Below are 26,213 nucleotides of genomic sequence, written 5' to 3'. Positions count from 1 at the left end.
GACTCTCCTTGATTTTCATGTTGCCTCTCTGGGCCTCCATATCCTCACATCAGTATAATAGTAGAAAGATGCTATTTTTTCAGTAAGTTGTGTCACTTGCTGGCTGGGTGAACTTGGGAAAACCAACCTCTAAGCTTAAGGTTCTTCATGAGAAAATTTGGTTCCAAGTCTTGCCTCATAGAGAGAATATTTAATATGTGTGTATTAAAAGGTTACTAAGAACTAGACTCCATTTAATAAAGGAGTGGATAAGATGGACAAAATTATTCCAGGTATTTAATGAAGGGGTGGGTAAGATGGACAAAATTCTTGCTCTAAAGAAGCTTATGCTCTCAGTGGGATTTTATGAGAATTGGATTAGAATATGCATATAATACATGTAATAAAATGTTTGCATTGTATGTTATATATATATTGCATATATGATGATTACAATGTATAGAGCATTTAGTATGTAGACCCAAGTACTGGGCAAAGGATACTGTATACATTAGCGTTACCATAGTAATTATCAGGTTGAATCATATGACTGCCAATACCAGACCAGACTTGACCTACAATAGATGGAAATTGTGTGTGGTTCAACCTAGCAATATTTCTACTATCCTTGATTCCTCCTCCTGAGCCTACACAGTCAGTCTCCAAATGGTTTTAAAATGTACTTAAATTATCTTAAGTTCACCCACATCTCTCTCTCTCTATTGCTGCTAGTTCAGGCCACAATTGAATCTCTCTCTGGGATGACTGCAATAGTCAGTCTCCCTACTTTTAATTTCAACGGCTTCAAGTAGATTTCTATCTAATCTTGTTGCTCCTTGCCAAAATCTTTCATAACTCCTTGTTTTTGGACGAAGTCCAAACTCCTTAATGGGACTGCTATTACTTCTGACCTCAAACCAGCTTATCTTTTATGCTCATCTCCCCATCTTTTTATCTGGCTCTAATTTTAGGCTGTTTGGTGATTACTGATTGTTTTATATCTCTCCAATTTTGGGTTTGGCCGAGCCTGAGCTCCTGTGGCCTCAGGGTATAATATAAAATAAAGAAGAACAATTTTAAAGCAGTATGCTCATGCAGTAGTCATCAATATGAACTGATCACCTACCAGAAGCCATTGAGTGCTGTGCGCATGAAGATGAACAAGCTCTCAGGCTGGTGGGGGTTACAGATATGCAACCAAAAAATTGCCACGGAGTCTCATAAGTAAAAAGGAATATATACAAGGTAAAGCAGAGCTCCGCAGGTGGGAGGGGCCAATTTTGCTTGGGAAATGGAGGTGGAGAGAGAGAGAGAGAGGTTAGGGTGAGGCAGGGAAGGTTTTATAGAGGAGGTGAGTTGAATTGGTGTCTGTACAGAGTATGGAATGGGACCTATTCAATAGATTTTAAAGTATTTTGATACTTAGGAAAAGGAGAGACTAGATTATTAAAATTGGGATCACCCATGAAGTTTGATCATTGCAGCTAACTTAACAAAGCAATTGGGTTCTTCTTGGTCAATGGAGAAGAATTGACTGATATGGGAGCAGCTTATAGTTTCTAGAAGTCTTGATTTCAAGTATTCTTGCCAGACCATGTTTCTCAATGTTACTTTTATCATGGTTATGGATGATCATGAGAAATTGTTTACTTAGCATCAATGATGGAAAAATAGGCATGAGCTCAAGAGATACTTAGATGAGATAGTCACACATATTTTCAATATGTATCAAGCATTACAATGAAAAATTTTGGTCTTCATTTTCAATGAACTTTAGGAGGACATTAAAAAAAAAGTGTTCTGCATCTTTCTGTGTTGACAGATTGCAACCACACAGGTGGGTGCGAAGATTTAATGATATGGGTAACTGTTGAACTGCTATGTTGTATATTTGAAATCAACATAAGATTGTGTATCAACGATAGTTCAATAAAGAAAAGAAAGGAAATTTTAAAAGAAGAGTGTTCTGATCCAAAAGATAGAAAAGCAAAGAATCACAGTAGCATTGATGGAACTGGAAAAGATCTTATACACGATCTATTCTATTGTTTACATTGTATCACTACATAAACTGAAATCCAGGAAGATAAAATAGCATGCCAAAATGATCCTGTGAGTAATAGAATCCTGGACTCAAACACAGGGCTTCAGAATCTTAGGTATGAAGTAGCAAAGAATTTAAAAATGAATATATTGTAATCTCTACTATATTGATAGTTTTCAATGTATTGCCTGTAGTTAATCTCAGCGGATCTGGTTTAATCTTGTCTAGAAGTGTGCTCTCACCTGGTAGATTAGTCCCTGTCTAAGAGAATCTGCAGTATCCTTAGGGAGAAAAAGCTAACGCACGTGAAACAGAAGGCAACATTAGACAATCTCTTGTATCCAAGAAAAACCTGCTTTTGGAAGCCAGATGGGGGAAGGGATTGGTGTGAGCTCTACTAGTTCAGGAATAAAGAACTGGGGTCCACTCTTTAGTGATAATAGAGGAAGATAAAAGTGGCCACTGTTGGGGAGAAATGGTGGGAATAGCAAAACAAAGGAGAAACAGCAGGAGGGGGTCCACAATGTCTGGATTTCAGGAGAGGGGGGCTAGCATCTCCTGGAATTCTCTTCCAGTCCTGTAATGTAGTGATCTTTTCTGTCCTAATTACCATTTGATCTTCCTTCTGGAAGGGAGCCAGAAAGATGCACAACATTTATCATTCAAAGGATAGCCAATAATCACCTAAATGCTTCTCAGAGGCTTCTTAGGGGAGGGAGGTGTTAAGGTAATCCTGCCTGAAACGAGGCTGCCTTAGAATGGGAGGGAGTGTGATGCCACCAGAGAAATTCCAAAGGAGTTTCATCCGTCACCTGCTGGTGCTCACTTCCTTCCTGTGCCATATTTAAGTAACTGGAAGCCTCTTGCTTTAGGCAGACTCCCAGGAGCCCAGGGCAGCAGCGCTTCCTGAGTTCAGGTAAGAAGAGTTCCCTCCCTCCACACTATTCACACAGTCCTGGGCATCTACCCAGTTCTTCTGATCATTTGCCCAGGTGTGCTCAAGGCCACATCTAAAGAAGCCCTTTCCATGTAGACAGAATATCCTAGAGGGTCGGGAGTCGTCATGTCTACCTTTGTACTCTAGCACCTAGCATGGCACTCAAGATACTGGGGGCTCAGCAAGTGCTGACTCAACTGTTGAATTTAGCATGTATTTACTAGACATCCACTATATTCAAGACAATCAACATCATTCTCTATTTAAAATGAATTGCTCACTCATTCTGTGCTAGGTGTATAAATTGCACATCGTTTTATTTAAATGTCAAAACTAGTTTCTGGGGTAATTTTAATTATCACCATTTTGGGGCTAAGAAAACAAAACAGAGGTACGTTGACTTGTTCAAGGTCACATAGAGGTAGGGTGATTAACTCATTCAGGTTTACCAGTGACTTTTCTAGTATTTCTTGTTGTTTTTTTATTTTGGTATCATTAATATACAATCACATGAGCAACACTGTGGTTACTAGATTCCCCCCATTATCTAGTCCCCACCACATACCTCATTACAGTCACTGTCCATCAGCATAGTAAGGTGCTATAGAGTCACTACTTGTCTTCTCTGTGCTATAGTGCCTTCCCAGTGCCCCCCCATCCCGCTTACATTATGTCTGCTAATCGTAATGCCCCCTATTCCCCTTATCCCTCCCTTCCCACCCACCCTCCCCAGTCCCTTTCCCTTTGGTAACTGTTAGTCCATTCTTGGGTTCTGTGAGTCTGCTGCTGTTTTGTTTCTTCAGTTTTTGCTTTGGTCTTATGCTCCACAGATGAGTGAAATCATTTGATACTTGTCTTTCTCTGCCTGGCTTATTTCACTGAGCATAATACTCTCTAGCTTCATCCATGTTGTTGCAAATGGTAGGATCTGTTTTCTTCTTATGGGTAAATAATATTCCATTGTATATATGTACCACCTCTTCTTTATCCATTCATCTACTTACTTTTCTAGTTTAAAACTGAAAGTCCTGTGTCCTGGGACTCCCCTCGGTCCTAGACAAACAGAGACAACCTACACTGATGGCAACTTGTAGCAAATATGGCTCAACATGGCAGTGTGAGATTCTGTCTTTACTTAAAATGTTGATATATTGTGCATCATAGATTTCTTTCATTCATTCTGATATTGCATTAAAATAGTGCTTGATTACTGAGACCTTAAATATTGTGTCTGAGTTAAGTGCTTTCGCCCTCCTCATTCTAATCTCAGCCCTTCATCATTTTATCTAAAAACTCAGCAGACACGATAAAGTGCTCTCTTACAAAGCAGCCTCACCACAAGAGGGAATGAGTTCCATCTCTGTCTTTTTTTTGGGATCACTTATTAAGCCTTTGGCCTGAGTTGCAGAGTAGTGTACTCCTGGATTCTACCCCAGTGTGCCTGACCACAGTCTTCCTGTAGAGGGTGCCCAGAACCCTGGAGGGGAAGAGAAGTGTTAGGTGGAATCGGGCTGATTGCCCATCAGATCTTGTCTTTTCCTGGCAATAGGACTGCTATGAAATCATTGACTTTCTATTTGCCTTTGGGGCTGAAATAAATTTATTATCCCCAAATAGCCAATCTGATCCCAGACAAATGCTGATCAGAGCTAAGCTTCTCTGCCCTCGAGGGTGGCCATAAAATCCACACAATTATCCCCACGTGTTTTTAGTGGCTCAGCAACAGCAACAGATGTTCTGTTTTCCCCATGTTCCTCTGCACGTTTAAGGAGAACACAAGGGTGAGCTACACTGGCATTCTGGAAGGAAAGACTCTATACGTCAATTTGCCAAAACAAGTTTTGACTTTTTCCCTGAAGTGTAATCCTCTACTCACTTCAAATGCCTGCTGCTCCGGGCCTCACCTGCTGGGCAATGACGATAGGGTTGGGATGGGGGACAGAATAAAGGAGCCGGGACCTGTAGCACCAACTCACACTCAGACCTGAGCAAGGACCAGAAGACTTCTGTTCCAGGAGACTCCTCAGAGTAAGTTAGATGCACAGGCCTGACATCGGAAACCATCTGAAACCACCTGGGGGAGGCATGTCCCTGGTGACTGGATCGGCTTCTTAATGCATGAGATGGGGTAATCAGTAAATTTTGCTCTTTCCTTTCAATTCTTAGCTCCTGTGGTCTCCAGATTCCGGCAGAAGATGAAATGCCCTGGTCTTCCCTTCTGCCTTCTCTCTGCTGTGTTTTACCTCTTCTGGACACCTTCGGCTGGGCTAAAGACACTCCATTTGGGAAGCTGTGTGATCACCACAAACCTTCAGGAAATGCGAAATGGCTTTTCTGGGATACGAGACGGTGTGGTATGTGAGTCAGGGCCTCCCCCCACCTCCTGGCTGCCTCTTCCTTTCTCTGCTTGTCTTTCTCTGGCCCCTGGCAGCTTGGCAGTGTGATCACACAAAGAGGCCACCTGGGGACTCCCTACCAGGAGGATGCATTCCCAGGAAACATCTGTAGCCCATAATTTAAGTGTTTTGGAAAGAGACACTGCCCACTGGGCTGGGTCAAGGAGGGGATGGGACGTCTTGATGTCTAGACACTGGCAGCCATCACTGACCTATCCTTTCTTGCCTTGCCTTCTTTCAAAGCAAGCCAAAGATGAAATCATTGACATCAGAATCTTGAGGAAGACCGAGTCTTTGCAGAATACAAAGGTATGCACTCGGCTGGTCGGAGTTCTGGGAGAAGTATGCGTCGGGGGATCTCCATCGCCCTGGGGTCTTGTCCCTCCCTGGACACCCTCCGCCTACCAACACACTAGCCTTCTTTACAGCCTGCAGATCGGTGCTGCCTCCTCCGCCACGTACTGAGACTCTACCTGGACAGGATATTCAAATCCTATCAGACCCCTGACCACCATATCCTTCGGAAGATCAGCAGTCTCGCCAACTCTTTTCTTAACATCAAGAAGGACCTCCGGCTCTGTGTGAGTAAAGGTCTTGGGTAAAAAGATCCATCGCAGGGCATAGTTTCAGTGGCTTAGCAACCAAGCCCCTTCTCACCCCTGTTTAATGGATGGAAAAAGCTGGGTGCAAAAGTTCTAATAATCTATGTTGGGCCATGTGACTAGGTAATAAGAACTCAGGTTTATTGACTGTGAGGTATATGCTCCATGCTAAAAGTCTAAGGAATTATAAAATGCTAGCTATTTGATATTAGTGATAATTACCCATTCACAAAATTACACTTTTCCTGTAGATGACATATCTTACAGTGTAATAATGCATCCCATGTCCAAGCAGCCAATCAGCAGACCACTGGACTCTTTCTCAAGATAGGGCCTGAATAGGATTTAGGAATCCAATTCTCTCTTCCCCTGGGGGCTTCCTGGGAGGGATCTAGATTAGAGCTGGGGCTGGGGGTGCAGGCCAGCTTTGATACAGCGGTCACAAGCCCCTCCAGTGTCCCCTGGTTCTAAAAAGAAGCAGAGGTATTTGAGCCAAAAAGCTGGCTTCCCCTTCTAGCTGATGGCTAGTGTAATGATCCCAAATGATGAGGTTTGAAAAGACTTTTCCATAGGAACAGAGTATCTACAGGAACAGAGGTGAAAGAGTAGAGGTCCCCCCTACTTCTTGTCCATGGCAAGGGCAGAAAATTAGAATGTTTAATCATCATTAAACAAAAATCTATCATTCTTTGGCATTTCTTTCAGCATGCCCATATGACATGCCCTTGCGGGGATGAAGCAATGGAGAAATACAGCCAGATTCTGAGTCACTTCGAAGAGGTAGATGCAATTTTGACTTGGCTGGGAGGGTGTGTTTTCACAGCTGAGATGGATGGGATGAGTATTCATACTGCAGCTCTCAGGTTCATAGCCCTCTGAGGTCATGTGGACTATTCCTCTGCTCTAACCAGGGGATACCCACCCAGGCTCTTAAAAGAGTGTGATCTCTGGAAGATGCTCTGGGACTCAAGAGGGAATGGCCATGATTCCTTCAAGTCACTCCAGAGACATGCAGTTCTTCAAGCTGCATAAACAAGAGGCAATAGTTTTCCAACATTCATGTAGTTACACAAACCCTCAAAGACAGTCACACAGTGTCACACATGCCGGTGCCATACCGTTTCTCACCTTAATGTTTTTGCATATCTTTGGGGAAGCCTGGAGTCCACTCTTCACTAACACCAACTCATCCTTGGAGACGAGGCATAGTCTTCAAGCATCCTTGAAACATAGGCATCCCCTCCAGGAAGGTCCCGGCTCCTTCTGTCTGAGTTACTAACTCTGTCATTCCACGGAAACTCCATCATCTATTCAATCCCCCGCATCTGCCTCTCTCCCTCCCTCGACTGTGAGTTCCCTGTAGGTGGGGGTTGTGCCATTCACCTCTGAGTACCCAGCCAGTCCTACGCTTAGCATGATAAATATCTCTTCAGTCCAAGTATGCTCAGCCCTTACACACACACACACACACACACACACACACACACACACACACACACACACACTCCTTTCTTTTAAAAGCCCAGTCTAGTTAGTTTAATCCTATGATTCAAAAACCTTGGGTTGTCATCCCAGTTCTGCTACTCCCGAGCCCTCAGTTTCCCCAAGTACAACTAGGGTGATGGACTCAGTGATTTTCTTTCCTCTGTGAGCTCTTCGGGTTCCATAACTTCTTTCAAGCTCTTCATTTTGAAAAGAATGTTGTTGCCTTTAATCCCCCAGGAGACCTCCCATGAAAGGAGAGGATCAGAGCTGCGTACATGTTGTCGCCTTATGAATCACTCACCACATATGTGTGTGTCTTTCAGCTCACGCCTCAGGCAGCCGTGGTGAAGGCTTTGGGGGAGCTAGACATTCTCCTGCAGTGGATGGAGGAGATGGCATCAGAGGAAGTACGGAATAATGACGCTGCTCAGGGAATCCCTGGCCAAGGGTCCCAGGCCTCCGTACCTGCAGAGGCATGATCCCGAATCACCACCTCTTTGTTCTATAGTCTAGTGCTGGTCACTGTGTATACTATTTACTTATTATTTGTGTCCTTGTTGAGGTCGTTTTATGCATTCCCACTCTTAATCTAGACCAAGGTTTTATAACATTTTGGTAATACCTTTTCTACCGCTGGGTATATTTATTACTTAATATATTTATTTATTTTTTTCTATTTTACTTATTTATTTTTATACTTGATGATAAGATTTAAAGAAATTCACAGATTATATTTATAACCTGACTAGAGCAGGTTTTCACGCAGTAAATAAACCCTCTAAATTCTAGAGGAATGGCTAGAGGCGTCATGCATTGTTATTAAATTAAGGACATGTCTATGGCTGCCAATGTTCTGTGAGACATTTAAAACTGGATCAATGGTTACTGAGTGTAGGTTGTGGAAGAAGAAGTTCTGATGGGAAATTGTCTCACAATTACTGATCCTTCCCTTCCCCCTTCCCCGCCAAGCCCGTGCATGTGTATCTCCCAGCTATGCAGTTCTGTATGGCCAAAAGGCATTTCTACGAATAAAGCCTTCTTTGCATAATATCTGGAGTTGGAAAGTGCTTCAAGAGCAGAAATAATGAAGGGGGTGAGCTTGAATCCCATATGACACAGGGCCCTCTTGTCCTTTGGGGAAGCAAGGTGCAGGTGGGCACCTGGGTCTTCTCTCTCCTACCGAACGCACTCCCTGCTCTTAATCCCTTCCCATCTGTGATCCCACAGCTCAGCCCTCCACATAGAGGGACTGTGCCCAAGTGAGGGGTGTCAGTCATGCCTGCTTGTACCACATTAGCTTTGAACACTGTCCTTTCTGTACCCCGGTTTTCTTTCTCACTTTAGGTTCTCTCGCTTTTGCATCAGCAGTCCTAATTGTAACACAAATTACAATGGGCTGGAGGCTCTATTATGAGGTTTAAGAACACACAGGTACAAAGTGTAGTTATGAGTATGGAAAAGAGGACAGTAGAGTGGGGTAGTGTTGAGCCCCCCTTTGTGGTCCTCCCAGTTTGGATTCTGGCCAGCTTCGTGGCTAAGTTGTTCCTGGGTCAATTCTTTATGACCAAATATGTCAGCGTCCTCTTTCTAGGCCCCTCTCATGCTGAGCTTCCCTGGGCTCTAAGAGCCAGAATTCTGGCCTGGGTTGCTTGCCTTCTTCCTCCTCCCCTCACTGTGAACTGTACACCCAATTGAGGAGTCTGATCTTCACAGTTTCAGGAGCCAGCAGACCGAGGCTAGTAGCCAGGCTCCCACACTGGCTTCCCTTACGGCCGCTGGCTTCCGCTCCCAGTCCTCAGCCTGGGCCCTGATGAAGTTTAAATAACTTTTGAATTCTCATTATACAAGTAGCAACCACCCAACAGAGAAAATTTGGAAAATATAGGGAAACATAACAAAATAAATAGAAATCACCCATAATCTTATCACCCACAGTTAGCTACTCTTAAACACTTAGTGGCACTTTTTCCAGATCTTTTTTCTTGCATTCAAGTCATGACTGAACCCTTATTAGCCGAGTAATTTGGGCTGTAAAGCTTAAGCTTCTTGCAGTGTAATTTCTTCCTCTGGAAAGCAGGATGATGGAGGAAATGGTCTTTTATGTTCCTTTGAAAACAAGGCATTTTCTGCTTTCATATTCTGCATATCATCACCCATTCCCACCAGGTTTTTACCCCATCTCATCCTTCTTCTATCATATTTTCCAGTTGCACGTCTCCTGGTTTTCTCTGACCCAGTCTGATAAACAATTTGGCTTCAACTCTCAGTGAACTATTGAGAAACCAACTTTGCTGAACGCAGTGCTAAAATTAGAACACTTCCTTCTTCCATGAGCCATTGAATGGCAATAAGGAGTCCGGTTTTACCTGCCAAGGATGTGCATCTCCCATCTGGGTGTATCTCAGGTTGACCCACAGAGTTGACCCCAGAAGAGCGTTTTTGAGTCTTCTGATGTCTGGGCCACAGGAGCTCCACGTTACCATGTTACCACTGTCTTGTTACCTCTGTGCCTGTCTATTCCTCCCCCTCACGGGGCCTGTCTTCTCCTCTAAGACCTTTGTCTCCTATCTGCCTGACCTACTATAGTACCAATAATGGGAAATTCATAACCAGTAATGATCAAGCTAGGTTGGGGGCTAAGGGAAAATTCATGAAGGTGGGTCACTGAGGGGAAGACTCTAAAGAATGGTGTATGATTCTCACTTCCAATGTCAATAATTAAAATGATTGTTGTCATGTACTAAGTACTTATCATGCGCCAGACACTGCACTGGGAACTTTGTATACATTATTTAATCCTTAGGACAACCTTGTGAGGTAAGTGATATTACTGCCAGTTTGCAAGTGATAAGGTGTTCAGAGATACTAAATAATTTGTGCAAGGATAGAACCAAAAGTTGAAAGTGGGCACCCTGATACCACAGCCCTATTTGCTTTCCCACTCTACTGTCCTCATACCCAACAGTGGCATCTTGTGTTCAGAAGCACAGTAGGAAGGAAAAACGAGCTTTGGCTTCACAGAGACATGAGTGTAAATCCTGACTCTGACACTCACTATCTTGGGCAGGTGATCTAACTATCCTCAGTTTCTTCACCTGCAAAGTGGGGATTATCCTGCTTAACACACTGGGTTGATGTGAGGACTGAATGAGGTTGTCCTAGTGAACTTGTACAAGAACCTATTATGTATCAAGTACTGTTCTAAGTGTGTGGCAAGGGTCAGCTCACTTAATTTGCACAAAAGCACTACAATTCAGGTGCCATTGTTATTCCCGTTTTACAGATGAGGAAACTGAAGACCAGAAAAGTCCAGTATCTTGTTCAAGTCCACGCAGCTAACAATGGTGGACATAAAATATGAATACGGTAGGCAGACTAGAGAACCGTGCATTTTACCTCTTCACTTTGCTGGCTGGCTGGAATGCCCAGAACATAGGGAGCACTTACTTGATCAATAAAGTCTTTGCACAGACCAGTGGTTCTGCCTGGAGAGGAAAGTGGTGCGCATTCCTGCTAAGCTGTAGCACGAGCTATAAATTCCTGGTGTAACTTATCTCGATATCTGTATTGAACTTAATTTTTTCCCTGGGTCTAATCTTGGTCTCCTCAACAAGCAGAATGTAAGTTCTTTTGGACAAGATAAATATGCTAAACCTCAGGTTGGCCTCCTATCAGCTCTGGTTATTTTTAGCTGTTAGACTTCTTAATAAGCCAGTTTACCTCTCTGGGCCTCAGTTTCTGCTGAGAGATTGACTGTACACATGGACCATGGCTAGACTATGTATAAAAACATAACTCTGATCCACAATGTGCAGCCCAAGAAACTAACCCATTATCTACAGTAACCAGCCCCAGAAGCCAGTCTGCTATCTCCAAGTCAGACTTGTACAAAGTCAGATTGCTTTTTTTTTTATTATAATAGCTTTATGGAGTTGTCATTTACATACCATCAAGTTCACCCTTCAAGTCCCTTTAAAAAGTATTCAACGGAGTGGTTTTTAGCATATTCATAGAGTTATACAACCATCAATTCCAGAACATTTCTGTCACTCCAAAAAAGAAACCCCTTACCTATTAGCAGTCACTCCCCAACTGGCCAGTCTCCCTTTGCCCTCAGCTTCTGACAACTACTAATTTAATTTCTGTTTCTGTGGATTTGCGTATTCTGGACATTGCATGTAAACTAATTCACACAAAATGTGACCTTTTGTGACTGGCTTCTTCCCCTTAACATAATGTTTCAAGATTCACTCATGTCACATGTATCAATACTTTATTTCTTTTTGTGACTGAATATTCCATTACATGGATATACCTCAGTTTGTTTATGCATTTATCAGTGGCTGGACATTTAGGGTCTTTTCTAAGCCACGTTTTGGCTACTGTGAATAATGTTGGTATGAACGTTTGTGTACAACTTTCTGTGTGGACATATGTTCTCAATTCTCTTGGTTATTTATTTGACCACTATCTTGAGCAACTGGCCCAAGAAGCCAAACCATAATCTCTGTAGTGATTGGTCCCAAATGGCCAGGGCTTGACTAATGACTGAAGCTTCCCTAATTTTTGTCCCCACTTCCAACTTAATATGAACAAGAAGCTATAAATGCCCTTCTAACCCATCACATAGATTGTCCTACTTATAGTTAGTCCACTGACAGTTTTTTCATGCCGACAGCTTTGAATCAAGGCATCCCCAAAGCTTCCTTGTTTTCTCCTGTAAAGCTTTGCCTCTTCTGCAGGCATTTGAGTCTCTGTCAGAACACATGCAAGCATGGCTGACTTTCTTGCTATAGCAAGCTCTGAATAAATAGCCTATGCCTATTCTTGTTTGGTTAATCTTTATTTATCCCACACTGCATTTGTAAAATGAAAGAGTTGGAACAGATGATTCTGAATTCTAGAAAATGTCTGTCTCAGGGAATCGTATGAAGTTGCTACTTCTTGCCAGGAGGAATTTGCTTCTTTTCTTTATCACAGGCTTTGGATTTAGAATTTGAGGTGAGCCCATCTCACTGGTGACGGCTGCCTAGGGGATGACCCGGATGCCAGGGAGGCTGGATAGGCCCTCCCTCTGGTGGCAGGTGGGCTCTTTCTTAGAAGGATGGGCGTCTTCCAAACCTAGACATGAGATCCAGATCAGGGTGATCCAAAAGAATTTAAAAAAGGTCTCTATGTCTCTCATGCCCACCATAGGTTAGGGTTGCCCAACTTCCCTATTTTCAAGGATTTGGGCCTTCTCCAACATAGGCGAATATAACTTTATCTACCCTTGCCTCTCCCATACACAGCGAGGGTGAATGGACCATTCCCCTGCTGGAATTTTAGGGGACAGGGATATGTCTTTCCAGCTTTTTAGACTATACTACCTATCTCAGCACAGGATAATATTATATTGCCAATAAGGACTGAATTCACAAGCAAGAGAATGGAATATGTTAAAAGGAAAAATTTTAAGTATACTAAATGAAATTGCTTTTTCTAGGTGTGTGTCCCTCAGCTAATAATCTTTTAATAAGTTAAGTCTTTGGACTTGGTAGAAAACAGATAACCCACCCTGTGGACTGGGCCTTACCAACAGGAGGCCGCAGAACAAATGGTGGAAGAATGAATACAGCCACTCCCCTATTTCACTGGGAGGTTGGGAGGAGAAATGGTGAAGTTCAACCCAACTGTCAGGTGCCCAGTGAGTCAGCCGCTTAACGGGAAGAGGGTAAGACTCAGAAGCCTGGAGGCAGGAAACTGGATTACAACTAATACCTTTCAGAGTGCATTCTTTGTCTCACTGAAGGTTAGAAGTGGGAGAGAACATACAGATCATTTTACAGGATAATGGGGTTTCAGAGAAGGAAAGTGGCTTGTCAAAGATTACACAGTGAGTTATGACAGAGCTGGTATTAAAATTCAGGTCCCTGTACCTCCTGGACCCTTAAACCTCAATTCAAAAAGAAATAGCAGTCATCCAGATTGGAAATGAAGTAAAACTGTCTTTATTCATAGATGTTCTGCCTGTCTATGTAGAAATACCCAGTGGAATCTACAAAAAGCTATAGAACTAATAAGAAAGTTTCATTTGATAACAGAATATAAGATCAACATATAAAGATCAATTGTTATTTCCATATACCAGCAACATAGAATTGGAACTTGAAAGAAGAATTATTCATAAAAGAATAAAAAATTTTGAAATACTTCAGGATAAATAATGACAAAAGATGTAAGAAAGATCACTGCACTGAAAACTGCCAACTATTGCCGGGAGAAATGGAAGAGGACCTAAATAATGGAGAGATATACAATGTTCATGGATTGGAATGCTCAATATTAAGACATCAATTCTCCCCAAACTGATTTATGAATTCAATGCAATCACAATAAAACTTTCAGTAGCCTTTTTAAAGACAGAAATTGACAAACTCACTTTCAAATTCATATTTAAATGCAACAGATCTAAAATAACCAGAATAACTTTAACAACAAAGTTATCAAAGGATTACATAAATTATATGAGGGATTGTATAAATTGGAGGATTATATAAAGCAATGATGATGGCAATCAGGCAGGATAGTACTGATGTAAAAATAGACAAATAGATTAATGGAACAGAAACTAGAAAAAGACCTACCCCTACATGGGCAACTGATTTTTGACAAAGGTATAATGGAAATTTAGTAAGATAGAATAGTCTTTTCAAGAATTGGTGTTAAAACAATTGCATATTTTATGGAAAAATAAATGAACTTGGAGCATACTTACTCCATATATAAAATTAACTCAAAATGTACCATAGGCCAAAATATACCATCTATAACTACAAAATTTCTCAGAGAAAACCTGAGAAAAAACCTTTGTGACTTTGAGTTATCTGAAGATTTCTTAGATATGACACCAAAAGCAAATCCATAAAAGAATTGATAAATTGGATCCATTAACCACTTCTGCTATTTAAAAGACACCTAAGAAAATGAAAAGACAAGACAGTCTGGGAGTAAATATTTGCAAGTCCTGTATATCATATGGACTTGTATCCAGAAAATATAAAGAATACTCAAAACTCAACTGTAAGAAATCAACCCAATTAAAAAAATAAGCAAAAGATTTGGACAGACAACAAAGATAAATAGTTGACAAAAGAGAAAGAAAAAGCACGTGGAAAGATGCTCAGCGTCACCTGTCATTAGGTAATGCAAATTAAAATCACAGTGAGATACAATGACATACTTATTAGAATAGCTAAAATTTAAAAGATTGACCCTACTAGGTGTTGGGGAGGGTGTGAGGGAACTGAAACCACCATATACTGTTGTTAAGAATGCAAAATGAACAGTATGGCAGTTTAGTAAAAAATGAAGGAAACGCCTGCCGTATCACCCAGCCATTCCATTCCTAGGTACATGTCTAAGAGGAAAGAAAGCGTATGTGTCCACGCAAAGAGTTCTACATGAACGCCCATGCAGCTCTCTTTTCAACAGCCCCAAATTTGAAACAGCCTTGAAGTCCACCAACAAATGAATGATTAAACAAACTGTGGTGGATACATTCATTATCTTAATGGTGGTGATGGTTTTACAGATATATGCATATTCTAGAACTTATCAAATTGTACATTTTAAATATGTGCAGTTTATGCATGATAATTATATGATACCAGTAAGGTTGTAAAAAAAAAATAACTCATTTCAAGGCAATTTCTCTTTCTAGGCGTTGTGGAGATTCCAGGCATACAAAGAGTGAGGTTGGTAGGGCAAGTCACTGCCCAACAATATAAGGCCCAATGTGGTCAAGGAAAGACATCTATCTGGGGAGACCAGGGAAGGCTTTCTGAAGAAGAGGTCCTTGGATTAGACCTTGAAGCATGAGCAAGGATGTGAGCAAGTGGCTGACAAAGAACCTCAAAGCCCTGCTACCCCAGGGAGTGGTTCAATCCTGTGTTAATATCAATACTTCCTGTCACATGTCCAGCACACAACAGTCCAAATACCTTTATTTAACTGACTTAATTTACTTATGTCCACCTCCTATAAAAGCATTTTAGAGCAGCTTATAAGGATCCATGCAATACAACAAGATTTAGGAAAACAGACAAAACACTTGGACACAGACAATACAATGATGCTGAGCTGCGATTGTTTCACAAAGGATGAATTATAAGGTTCTGAATCATAAATTGCTGAAAGGATCAAATTTTGGCTGAGTTTTATGGAGGCGGGGGCAAAATGGGAAACATGATCATTCCAAAACTCACCGAGCACTTGGTCTACATCATCTCCATCAGTCCTCACAGACCTGCATGGTTGGAGGGGGGTCTTTCCTAGAGAGGGATTTTTCCTGAAGCTGCCAGGGAGCTGGTGGAGATGCTGAAGTATCTTCCTCCATCTGCTCTGCACAAAGGAGGAAACAGCTGCTGGCTTTTAAGATCCTTCCCTCTGTAAAGAATTCAAGAAAAGTTGGAAAAATCAGAAACGCAAACAAAAAACCTATTTGATGGTATCAGAGAGGTAAACAAGACGGGTATCATTATAGGGCCATGGTTCAGGAGTTGGAAGCCCAGAGAAGTTAGGCCAGCACTGGAGCTGTTTTTCCCCAAGGGAAGTCATCTGAATTCAGAAGAGTTGATGAAAAAGTTGGGAGACTGAGAAGATGTATAGCATTTGTCATGGATTTGCAGGACAGGGGCAACAATTACGTGCTCAGAGCCTGCTGAAGAGGGGCAAGAGTAATGTCTCTGCCAAGGTACAGGTTGAGATCCCAAAGTGCTGCCCCTGGAAGTCCTGGGATGCCATGAACAGGGTGGCCCTAAAAGCGACAGGAAATCCATTTGGAATCATCTCAATCTATGATTGGATTAAAGTAATTTGGGGTTACCAATCCCTGCCTTCCTTCTAAAAGCAAATATAAATCCACCTCCGAGGAAGATAATATTCTAAGGTTAAAATTATTTTTACACTTTTTCAAATATAGTGTCTGGAAACATTCAGAGTAGGGAATTCCAGGGACTAAGAGGAGCGACTGCTAATGGGTATGAGGTTGCTTTATGGGTTGATAAAAATGTTCTGGAATTCAATAATGGTGCCGGTTGCACAACTCTGTGAATATACCAAAAATTGCTGAACCGTACACTTCAAAAGGGTGAATTTCATGGTATGTGAATTATATCTCAATAAAGTTTTTATTTTAAAAAGGAAGATGAAATAGAGACATCTTCAGATCAATAAACTTGAGCGGAAAGTAGAAATAGTTATTTAGGGCATAATTATTTTAAGACAAAATGATTTGGCTTATTAGGAAATGATTAAATTCTCATTTACTTTCATTACAATTGTTAATAAAAAAAAAGCCCACTCAGTGAATTCTGGTCTGAAGTTTTCATATCATATTCTTATATGACTTCTCTTGGGGTTAGACTACTATTGTTTTAAAGCACCTTTGTAGTCTCCCTAAACAGACAGATAGAAAGTGGGATTAGCACAGTATATTCTATTGTTACCACATGGGGTACTATTCTGAATGCTTTTGAAATTTTTTCCTAAATGGATTATTATATAGTTAAAGGGTAAAAAGTTGTTTATAGCTGTGCCAAGCTCTTTCCATTGATAAAAGACTTTAATGTGTGTCATGGTAAAATATAAAAATAATGTTAGTAATATTTTAATAATAGCTAATTCTTCCTCAAGCTTCCTAATGTGTCAGGCTCTCTTCAGCATATTCTTCACATACATTTTCTCCTTTAATCCTTATAAATACCCATTAGATGGGTAGTATTGTTATTCTCACTTTATGGATGAGGAAATTGAAGCATAGAGGAATCGAGTGACTTATCCAAGGTCACACAGCTAGTAAGTTGCAAAGCCAGGAATCCAGACACAAAGTGTGACTCCACGGCTGCATGGTTCCCAATGCACTGCCCTGCCTCCCACATGCCTAGGCTTGGAGTTGGAGACCTGGGGTCAAGTGTAGGTAGTTCCATTTTCTAGCTCTGTGAGCTTAGGCACATCATTAAACTTCTCTTCACCTTGGTATTCTAATTGATAAAACAGAGATGATGATATCTGCTCTCTCACCAATTCATTAATTTGTGACTCTCAAATTGTGGAAATATTTTGTAAAGTACTACACAACAAGTTGGCTTATTGGACTGGAGCTGAGAACTGGCCCTGCTCTGCCACCACCCAATGATGGGCATGCTGAATTCTAGTCCCATGCTACCAGAAACCGCCCCCAAACCAATCAGTCTGGTGGTATTTGGGCAACATAGGGCCAAGAAAGGCTCTGAGTATAAACTGGGAACGCTGTCTCACTGAACTCTGTAATACTTTGGGCCGAACATCCATTAGGGGTGAATGTGACCTTGAAACATTTTTCGCTGAAGCAATCAGAACCTGGCGAGGAAAATTCTATTCTTACCATCACTGGGGCAGTTGCCAGATCTTGCAACAGCGGGCTCAGCCAGCCCCGATGGCACAGACTGACTCATGGACATACCTTTGAGAAATACCCCTTTGGGAATTCTAGAAACACTCTAGAGAGAGGGACTCAAAGAGCCTGCAATACTTACTTGAGCATTTGGGATCGTAAAACTTTGAGATTTTTAATTTCTAATTTTTAACCACAGGTTAATGAAACTTGGATATTCAGGTTATGTTATCCCAGGTCATTTTTTAAAATTATTATTATCTTATTGTGGGAAAGCCAAATTCACTCCAGTAGGATGAAGTAATGAGGTCCATTAGCTCTACTCTCTTGTGGGGCCGTCTCTCCGGCCTGGGAAGAGGGGCGATGACTTTTTGAGGCCGAAATACTTCACAGAGGGAAACACCCTATCTGCATTTTCATGAGTAATACATTTTCCAAAAGGATATTTTTCGGAAGTTGGAGGCAGAGTCTGAGGGCCCCACCCGCCGTTCCTGGAAGCAGCTTCTACTCTTCAGCAGTCCTTTGACTTTTAATTGACTTTCATGGATTTGATCAATTACGGGGGATAAATGCTAGAGATAAGGAACCAAAGAAAAAAAAAATGTTTTTAAGAACCCAAGTCACTTCGCATTTCAAGCATCATATGTAAGCCTTTTCGGGGACATAATTTTTAGTTTCTCATATTCTAGGGCAAGCTTAGACCTGCCAGCCTCTGCCAGTTTCAAAATCCATGTGGTAAGTGCATATGTGTGGGGAGAGAGAGAAAGTGATGCACGCACTCGTGTGTGTGTGTGTGTGTGTGTGTGTGTGGAAATGCAGATTTCCAATCATAGTAAGTATCTTACTCACTATTTATTTATCCAACAACCTGCTTTGCTCTGCTGAGCAGTGTGTGGAGAAGTAAGATCTGCCCCTTTGCCCTCCCAAGACCTTAGTGCACAAGAGAGAGCGAGAGAGAAGGGACGGGAGGAGGTGGGATGAGGTTCAGTGCCACACAAATGTTTAAATCGCTGTTGTGTTCCGGGGTGATAGGAATTCCTTGCAGCTTTTGGGAACGGCTACAATGAAGAGACCTTGGAAAAGAGGTAAAATTTTTAATGCAAATCTCTCTCTCATGGGCTAGGGGCTTGTTGAATATAATGCCAATTACACAAATGGTTTCAAGATGAAAATAAAAGGCTACCCAGTCTGTAATCTTACTCCTTCAAAATAAGTATACTTAATAGGATGCATGTGTGTGTGTGTGTGCACATACATACAAACACTTTATATATGCATGTGTGTATACATCTCTATAGTATACGTATGTGTGTATATATTTACACACATGTACATATGCAATCTGCTTTAGAAAGTCAACAACATATCATGACAGTCTTTCCATGTCAAGGCGATAGACGGCGGTTAGGGTTAAGGGAATGGTGGTGAGAGAATCCCAGACGTACAAACAGAAGAGCAGAGGCGGAGGTGGAGACGAGGACGTCGGCTTGGCTGGGGCTCGGTGCGTGGAGGTTAGTGAAGGCACAAAGGGAAGGTGACTGGACTGGGTCTCAGAGAATATGCACTTCCAGGTCAGGGAATTTCAATAATTTTCAGTGGGTGATAGGAAAATGAATGACTTATTTAAATTTAAAATAACTAAAAACCTTGTACTTCTATTGAATTTGCATGAACTTGGAAAATACCAACTATAGAGGAGGAAAACAGCCATTACCTCACCACTCAGCCAGTTCTGTTAATACCTTGGTACTCAGGTTTTCTAGATGATTTTCAACACATACGCCCGTTTTATTTTTTGCAAAAATGGGATCATACTGCAGATGCTATTCTGTAACCTGGGTTTTAAACCTAAAATGTTACAAAAGTTTTTTTCAGAATGTAGATATAGATTATATAGTGGTTGGATAGCATCCATTATATAGACTTTTACCAGTAGAAATAACCAGTTGAGTGTCACACAAATTTAACTTATCTCCTTCTTTAAATGCACCCCGTTTACTTGATTTTGAAATTAAGGATTGGAGAACAACCACATTTACCAAACACCTGATAGGTGGAGAACTCTGTTCTAGGCACGGCTGGAGCACAGATACGCAAAAGAAGAGGAATGGGGGCGGCGAGATCATTCTTACCAGAAACCCAAGACCGTTCAGGGGCTGAGAAATAATATGATCGAATTGTGCATTTAAAAGGCTCTCCTAGAGCAGTGTGCATTTTCTTAAAGAGGGATGAGACTGTTAAGAGAGTCTTAGAGACTCTTCATTTTCCTTCCTTTATTTAAAAGAAAAAAATTCTCTGCTAGAAAAGCTGTCTGGGGTGTGTGAAAGACAGTGACACAGAGAAAATGACCACAGTTCTTTACCTGGATCTGCTCAGGAGACCCTGTAACTGTCATTTTACCCAACGTGCGCACTGCCCTATGTTTATTTACAGCACCCATGCCCTTGGGAACCCACGCTGATGTTTTCTGCAGGCTGGGAGGGTGCAGGAGCCTGACTTCTGGAGGGAGTGGCAGTTTTCAGAACTGGCTGTCTCTTGCGGTTCTGTTTCCTGTGAGTGGCTAAAGTCCTTGCTTAGGAAGCTGGGACCCTGCCCTTTTCCCCACCATTCCTGCCTGCAGCTCCGAGGGGGCAGCAACATCCTAGATCCCCTTTCATGCTCTTAAGTTGTATTTAAGTTGCTGTTCCTCACCGATTTCCATTAATCATTAAGCAAAAGAACAGTAAGTGGCCATCCCTCTTCCAGCAGCTTCCAGAACCTTCCTTTCCTTGGTCTACAGTATCTGTGTGGCCGTACAATTTGTCGAGGTCACAGTGGTCTCAGGAAGGTGCGCTCCCTTTATTTTTGCTGATAAACTCCTGCGCAGGCTTCAAGCCTCAGATCAAATGTCCCCCGCGGCCTCTCCACCCCTCCCAGCGCTGCTCGGAGATTGGGAGGGGCTGCCTCATCCTGCCGCATCCACAGACTCCGTCATTCTGTCAATGGCACCCAGGGCACAGTGCTGCAAGTTATCTGTTTGCAAGTGTATCTCCATACTGACTCATTAGAGCACAAGCACAGTGTCTTAAATCATTTTTAACAGCTCTCTTGAGATATAATTTACATGCCATAGAGTTTAACTGCTTAAACTATACAATGGTTTTAGTATACTCTCACAGTATATCTTTCTTTGCCCCCAAACGAAACCCTGTGTTAATCAGCAGTTGTTTCTGTGCCTCCCACCCACCAGCCCCTAACTCCAAGCCCTAGACAAGCACTTCTCTATTTTCTGTCTCTACATTTATCCTTTTGGCCATTTTACATAAATGCTATCATACTAATTCACTTTATGTATTGCCTCTTCTGACACTCAGCAGGTGCTTAGGAAATGTTTGTTCAGCAAATGACAGATGTGTGTAAGATTGGGAAGTTGCAGGGTAAGGTGGTACAGGGGAAGGAAGGCTGGGCTAAAAGCCAGTAGCCCTGCCTCCCAGTTCTGGTTCTGTCATTTATTTATACGACCTACAGAAAGTCATTCCACTTTTCTGACTCTCAGCTTTCTAGTCTGCAAAGAAATAAAATCTGTCCTCCCTATTGCAAAAGGTTATGGTGACTATCAAAGGAAGTATTATTTGTATGTATCACATGGAAGTAGTTGGTATATCTAAGCAGGCTGTACAAATGTAAGAATAAATTTATGTTTGTTTTTACTTTTGTCCTTTGAAATGCCTGCAATCACAAATAATTTATTATGCCAGTGACAGAGGAGAAGGTAGGATGGCAGAGTGCCAGTCAAAGGGGGCCAATCAGTAGATAGTCACCTCTGCTCTCTCTGCTCTTAGAATGACTACAGCCAAGACAGGGCTGACAAAATGCCCAGGTATCCCACATCTATTACTGCATGAGTTTCCCAGCCCAATAGGGAGATAAAAATCTGTTGTAGAGTGAAGATTAAACTCAGTTCACTGGAAGAAAAATGGTGATGGAAGTTTCTCTAACCTCTAGGCTCTCGGGAAGTCCCCAACAGTGTGCTCATCACTTCTGTCCTGACAGCATTTCCATCAGTCAGACAGAGGGGGCTTCAGATTTAAGAGTGGGCTCTTGATTGGTTCACCCAGGAGTGAAGAAGGGTCCCTTCTCCATCCTGGTTCAGTCCCTTTCTGTCTCTACAGGGTGAGGGAATTTGTAGGGGATGTGGGTGGGGGGAGTAGATTTTCTTAAATTTAAAATTCACACTCTGCAGAAGGATATATGTGACAGGGGGCCTGAGGTTATCAAATGAAAAGCCCTAAATCTAATGAAGATGATTTTGGGGGGGGAAGTGGTTCTGTAAATCAAAGTTTATCTTCAGAGGACCTTCTTTCCCAACCCTGTAAAGGAAATTCCTCAAGTTCGAGAGACACAGAAATTACAGAGATTAGAAAAGCCTCAGGTTTCAGTCTGGTCTGGGTGAGTTTTGGATAAAAATATGTGGATCTGAACCATAGGACCAACTTCTCAAAGTCTGGACTGGGACCTTGCCCAGGGTGAGCTGGTGGGCCGGGCCCTGCCCACCTGCTCCCGCCCAGAAGCCCTTGGGCACAGCCTTCCCATTGCTGTCTTGCTTTTCTGCTCCCCTGGCCATCCCTTCAGCCCCTGCTCCCTCACCCAATGAGAGCTCCCTTTTCTCTGACTTCGTCCCTATTTCAGCTCTCTCCTCCACAGCCACTACTTTCCTCGGGTCCAGAATATCTTAGCCTCTGCACTATTGGCATCCAGGGGCAATACTTCTTTGTGGTGAAGGGCCATCTATGCCCTGTAGGAGGTGTAGCAGCATCTCTGGCCCGTTCCACCACATGTCAATGAAAATGACACCCAGAACGTCTCCAGACATTGCCAAATGGTCCTCTAGGGGCAAAATTGCCCCACTGAGGACCCTACTCTAGGCTGTCCGTCTCACTTGAAGCCTTTGTGAAACATTTACCACGTGGAAGACTGGGTTGTCTGTGTGTTTTATATAGATGCTTCCCAAATTTTAATATACATAAGGGTCACGCTGGGAGTTTCTTCAAATGCTCATTCTCATTCAGTTTTGGGGAAAGGATTTGGATTCTGCATTTCTAACGAGCTCCCAGATATCACTGTTGCTGCTCGTCCACAGACCACACGTTCAGTAGCAAGGCTCTGCGTCAGTGTGTCCTGCCGCTGGGAGGACTCGACTTCACAGCTGAGAAGCTGAGACTCCGAGGGCTAGTGGGCGGCTCAGTCACATTTGAACCCCAGTGGGCCTGGTGCAAAGCGCATCCTCACAACCAGCAATCTCATTTGATGTGGGGGCAAAGTCCTGGAGTCCTCTCCTTACCCTTCCTTCCCAGGTAGTTGTGCAACACTAAGCTCAGGCATGTGTTTGCCTGGAATGTCCATGTTCCACTGTAACTCCCTTAGACAGAATGAGTTACTCGTGATCCCAGGTGGATGTACCCATGACCTCATGCCTCTGTTCTAGCCTGCCCTGCTCACAGCCCATCCTTCCTGCCGTCCTGCCTATCAGCAGATGGCTGTCAGCTGCCCTGGGGGCTCACATTCCCCGTCAGCTTCCTGCCTTAGCGGTCTCCACTCTCCGGCCCTCTTCTGCCTCCCCCTCATCTATTGCCCCAACACTCTTACTTCTTTCCCGTCTCTTCAGTGCCTCCTGGCATCTTCTTCCCACGGGAGTTAGGGGTTTTTTAGTAATGCCCTAGATACGGGGGGGTGGGGGGAAGGGCGTGCTGGGGGCCCTTGCCTGGGTCCTCCAGGAGCACGGGACTCAAGCTTGGTCCTTGTAGAGGCATCGGTAGCAGAGCAGGCTGCTGGCCAGGGATTGGGGCACACGTCTGGTCTGCTTAAGGAAACAAACAGCATGGCATGTGTGGTGGAGGGAGGGGGTGCTGGTGCCGGAGCGACTGGGCAGGGTCTGCCAACTGGGGAGACTGGGAAGGGCTGCTTCCCACACTGTCCTGCGCTCGCTCTTCTCCACGGAGCTGGAGGAAGCTATCCTACTTCTCACGCCAGAGTCCTCCTCCCGCGTTCTCACGTGGACTCAGGTTTAAGAGACTCTTGGAATGTTCGTGCAGGCAGGTAACTGAGAGCCCGACTCAGCAGCCTCTCTCTGTAAAGGCCCAGAGACTAGGTGTTCCGGCTTTGTGGGCCACGCAGGCTCAGCCCAGCTACTCATCTCTGTCACCGCAGCACAAAAGCACCACAGACAATATGTAAATAAATGGGGGTGGCTTTATAAAGTCCAGTGAAACTTTATTTATGGACACTAAAACTTGAACTTCACATACTTCTCATGTGTCACAAAATATTGTTCTTCTGATTTTTTTTTTTTCAAACATTAAAAAATGTAAAAACCATTCTTAGGTCACAGGGCTAAGCCATTCCTGGCTTATTCCTGGCCCGTGGTTTGCCAATCCCTGATTCAGAGCCCGCTGTTCCCCAAAATGTTTCCCAGGACATGGGCAAATAGTTACGGGAAATGCTGGGTTAAGCCAAGTTAGCCACATGCCCCTGGCCCCTGCCCTCACGGGACTTCTCGGTCTCCATTATTCTCAGAAGCATTATACACTGGCCAGAGGGGCTGGCACATGCCAGGCTGCTCTGCCTTTCCTGACCATGAAACCTCTGGTTTCAGGGAACGTCTTGTAGACCAACGTCCCCGAGGACTAGATTCTGTGGAACACGCCTTGGGCACGCCGCTCCAGCCTACCCCTGCTTTACACCTGGGAACACCGAGGCCTGAGCACCTCACCAGCTGGACAGCCAGGTCACCTGACCGCACTGGTGCTCTGAACGTGCCACACGGCTACATCCGCTGGGTGATCCCAGGCCGGGCAGCACCGGCCGAGGGTAGCCCACCAGGACACCAGGTCCCAGCTTTCTGGGCTTCCTTATTCTTCCTGGACGTAAGGAAGGGCATGTTTTGGTTGAGTGTTTATCATCCTGGATGGTTGCATGTCATGAAATATTCCTAAATTTCCTGTTCTTGTGCAATTAAAGAAGTACTTATGGGCTGTCCTTAGCCTCTGGGTTACTGTCCCATCGTCAATAAGGCATAATTATTGAATGATTTTGTCTGTAAGGGAACTGGGTTACTCTGCTCAGTAATAATGTATTTACATGTGTATACAGTTTACAAAGCCCCTCTGTGTCTCATTTGCTCCTTACAGCCGCCCCCTGGGGGAGGTGGGACAGCTTTTTGTTGGTTTTTTAGCTTTACAGATGCAGAAAGGGGCCTGGGGTAGCCAGGAGACTTGCCCCTGGTCACACAGGTAGCAGCAGGGCCGGAACTCAGACCCAGGTCTCATCTCACCTCAAGGGCTGCTTTCTTCATTGCCCCATTGTCTTAAAGCGAAGGTGACTAGGCAGTGAAGTAATTCTCTGGGAAAGCATGACCAATTTCCCTTTCTCCACCTCCCTCTTCTTCCTCCGTCCCTCCCCCCTCAGTCCCCATGTATATGAATCTCCACAAAGCCTCGCTTGCCTGCACACCTTTCCTGCTGACACGACACCCACAGTTATACCCCTGAGAGGTGAGCGGAGAGGGTGCCTGCCTGGCTCTCCCTCTAAGACAGGAGCCAGCCTCCTCCAGGCAGCAAGCGCAAGCATCAGTTCCGGGGCCTAAGGTGAGCAGTGGGGATTCCTGAGCGCTCGGCTCCTGAAGCATTAGATGCTGCTTCCCTGGGAACGGGGCGGGTAGGGGGTTGGCGGAAGTCACCTTTTCCAGAGTCTCTGTAAGGGTAAGATACGACTGTGGATGATGTAACTGTGTTCTCTGATTTAACACCAAGAGGGATTTGGACCAGATGCAAGGAAGGCCAGGGGGATTCCAAAGCCCGGAGCAGAATTCTCAAGATTGGCTACAGAGCCTGTGGAGTTTGAAGGAACAGAATAGAAAGACTTTGTGGGAGACACTGAAATGCAGACCAGCAGGACAGAGGATGTGGGTGCTGGCCCAGGGCCCCACTTCTCCAGCCCCTGTGTGTGTGTGTTGGCATTTCAGAAGCAGGTCCCTTTCCGTCTTCCAGCCCAGTGTGGGGTGAAGGACTGGGTGTTACCAGGTGTGAGACCAGAGCCTGGAATGAGAAAGACTCTTAAATGTTTGTGGAAGGAAGTAAGAAAGAAAGGTAGGGAAGGAGGGAGGAAGAGAGGAAGGAAAGAAAGAAGAAAAGCAAAGGGCAAAGAAGGCAGGGAGAAGAAATTCCTTGTCCACTGTTATGATGGATAATGGCCTACCTTCCTCCTGCTTGGGGCCTCTTCGCTGTCATTCCAATCGGCACTTTAGTGGAAGGCTTTAAAGGTGATTCATCTGGAAATCTGATTCTTCCTTCTTGTTCAATTACCTGAAAAGTTGATTTTT

At 43.5% G+C, this 26,213-nt stretch overlaps 2 protein-coding genes across 6 annotated transcripts in view; one reads left to right on the top strand and one right to left on the bottom strand.

The window, feature by feature from the left end:
- The first annotated feature begins 2,924 nt into the window (after positions 1-2,924).
- Positions 2,925-9,516, top strand: IL20 (interleukin 20). 2 transcript variants are annotated; one of them, XM_057508035.1, is made up of 6 exons: positions 2,925-2,939; positions 5,127-5,314; positions 5,600-5,665; positions 5,785-5,937; positions 6,664-6,738; positions 7,767-9,516. In XM_057508035.1, exons 2-6 carry the CDS (start codon positions 5,156-5,158, stop codon positions 7,920-7,922), a joined length of 609 nt encoding a protein of 202 aa, XP_057364018.1. In that variant the 5' UTR covers positions 2,925-2,939; positions 5,127-5,155; the 3' UTR covers positions 7,923-9,516. The 2 variants fall into 2 exon arrangements, with proteins under 2 accessions (XP_057364018.1, XP_036765707.2); XM_036909812.2 differs by lacking the exon at positions 2,925-2,939 and adding an exon at positions 4,423-4,988.
- Positions 9,517-12,238: 2,722 nt separating this feature from the next.
- FCMR (Fc mu receptor) overlaps positions 12,239-26,213 on the bottom strand; it is a 33,146-nt gene continuing 19,171 nt past the window's right edge. Inside the window, exons 8-10 of one of the 4 annotated variants that reach the window (XR_008999425.1) lie at positions 26,090-26,196; positions 15,690-15,870; positions 12,239-12,564 (exon numbers count right to left, since the gene is read on the bottom strand). Coding sequence is in view for 1 of the 4 variants with exons in the window: in XM_057508033.1 (XP_057364016.1) it covers positions 15,756-15,870; positions 26,090-26,196 (222 nt within the window). In the remaining 3 variants the exon portion in view is untranslated. Of the gene's footprint in view, positions 12,565-15,170; positions 15,871-17,364; positions 17,466-17,848; positions 18,430-26,089; positions 26,197-26,213 lie in introns of those variants that run through there. The other 3 variants (XR_008999427.1, XR_008999428.1, XM_057508033.1) reach the window with 3 other exon arrangements.

Source organism: Manis pentadactyla, chromosome 9 (genome assembly GCF_030020395.1).
Source record: "Manis pentadactyla isolate mManPen7 chromosome 9, mManPen7.hap1, whole genome shotgun sequence".
Lineage (NCBI taxonomy): Eukaryota > Metazoa > Chordata > Mammalia > Pholidota > Manidae > Manis > Manis pentadactyla.
This window is presented reverse-complemented; position numbering and strand designations above follow the sequence as displayed.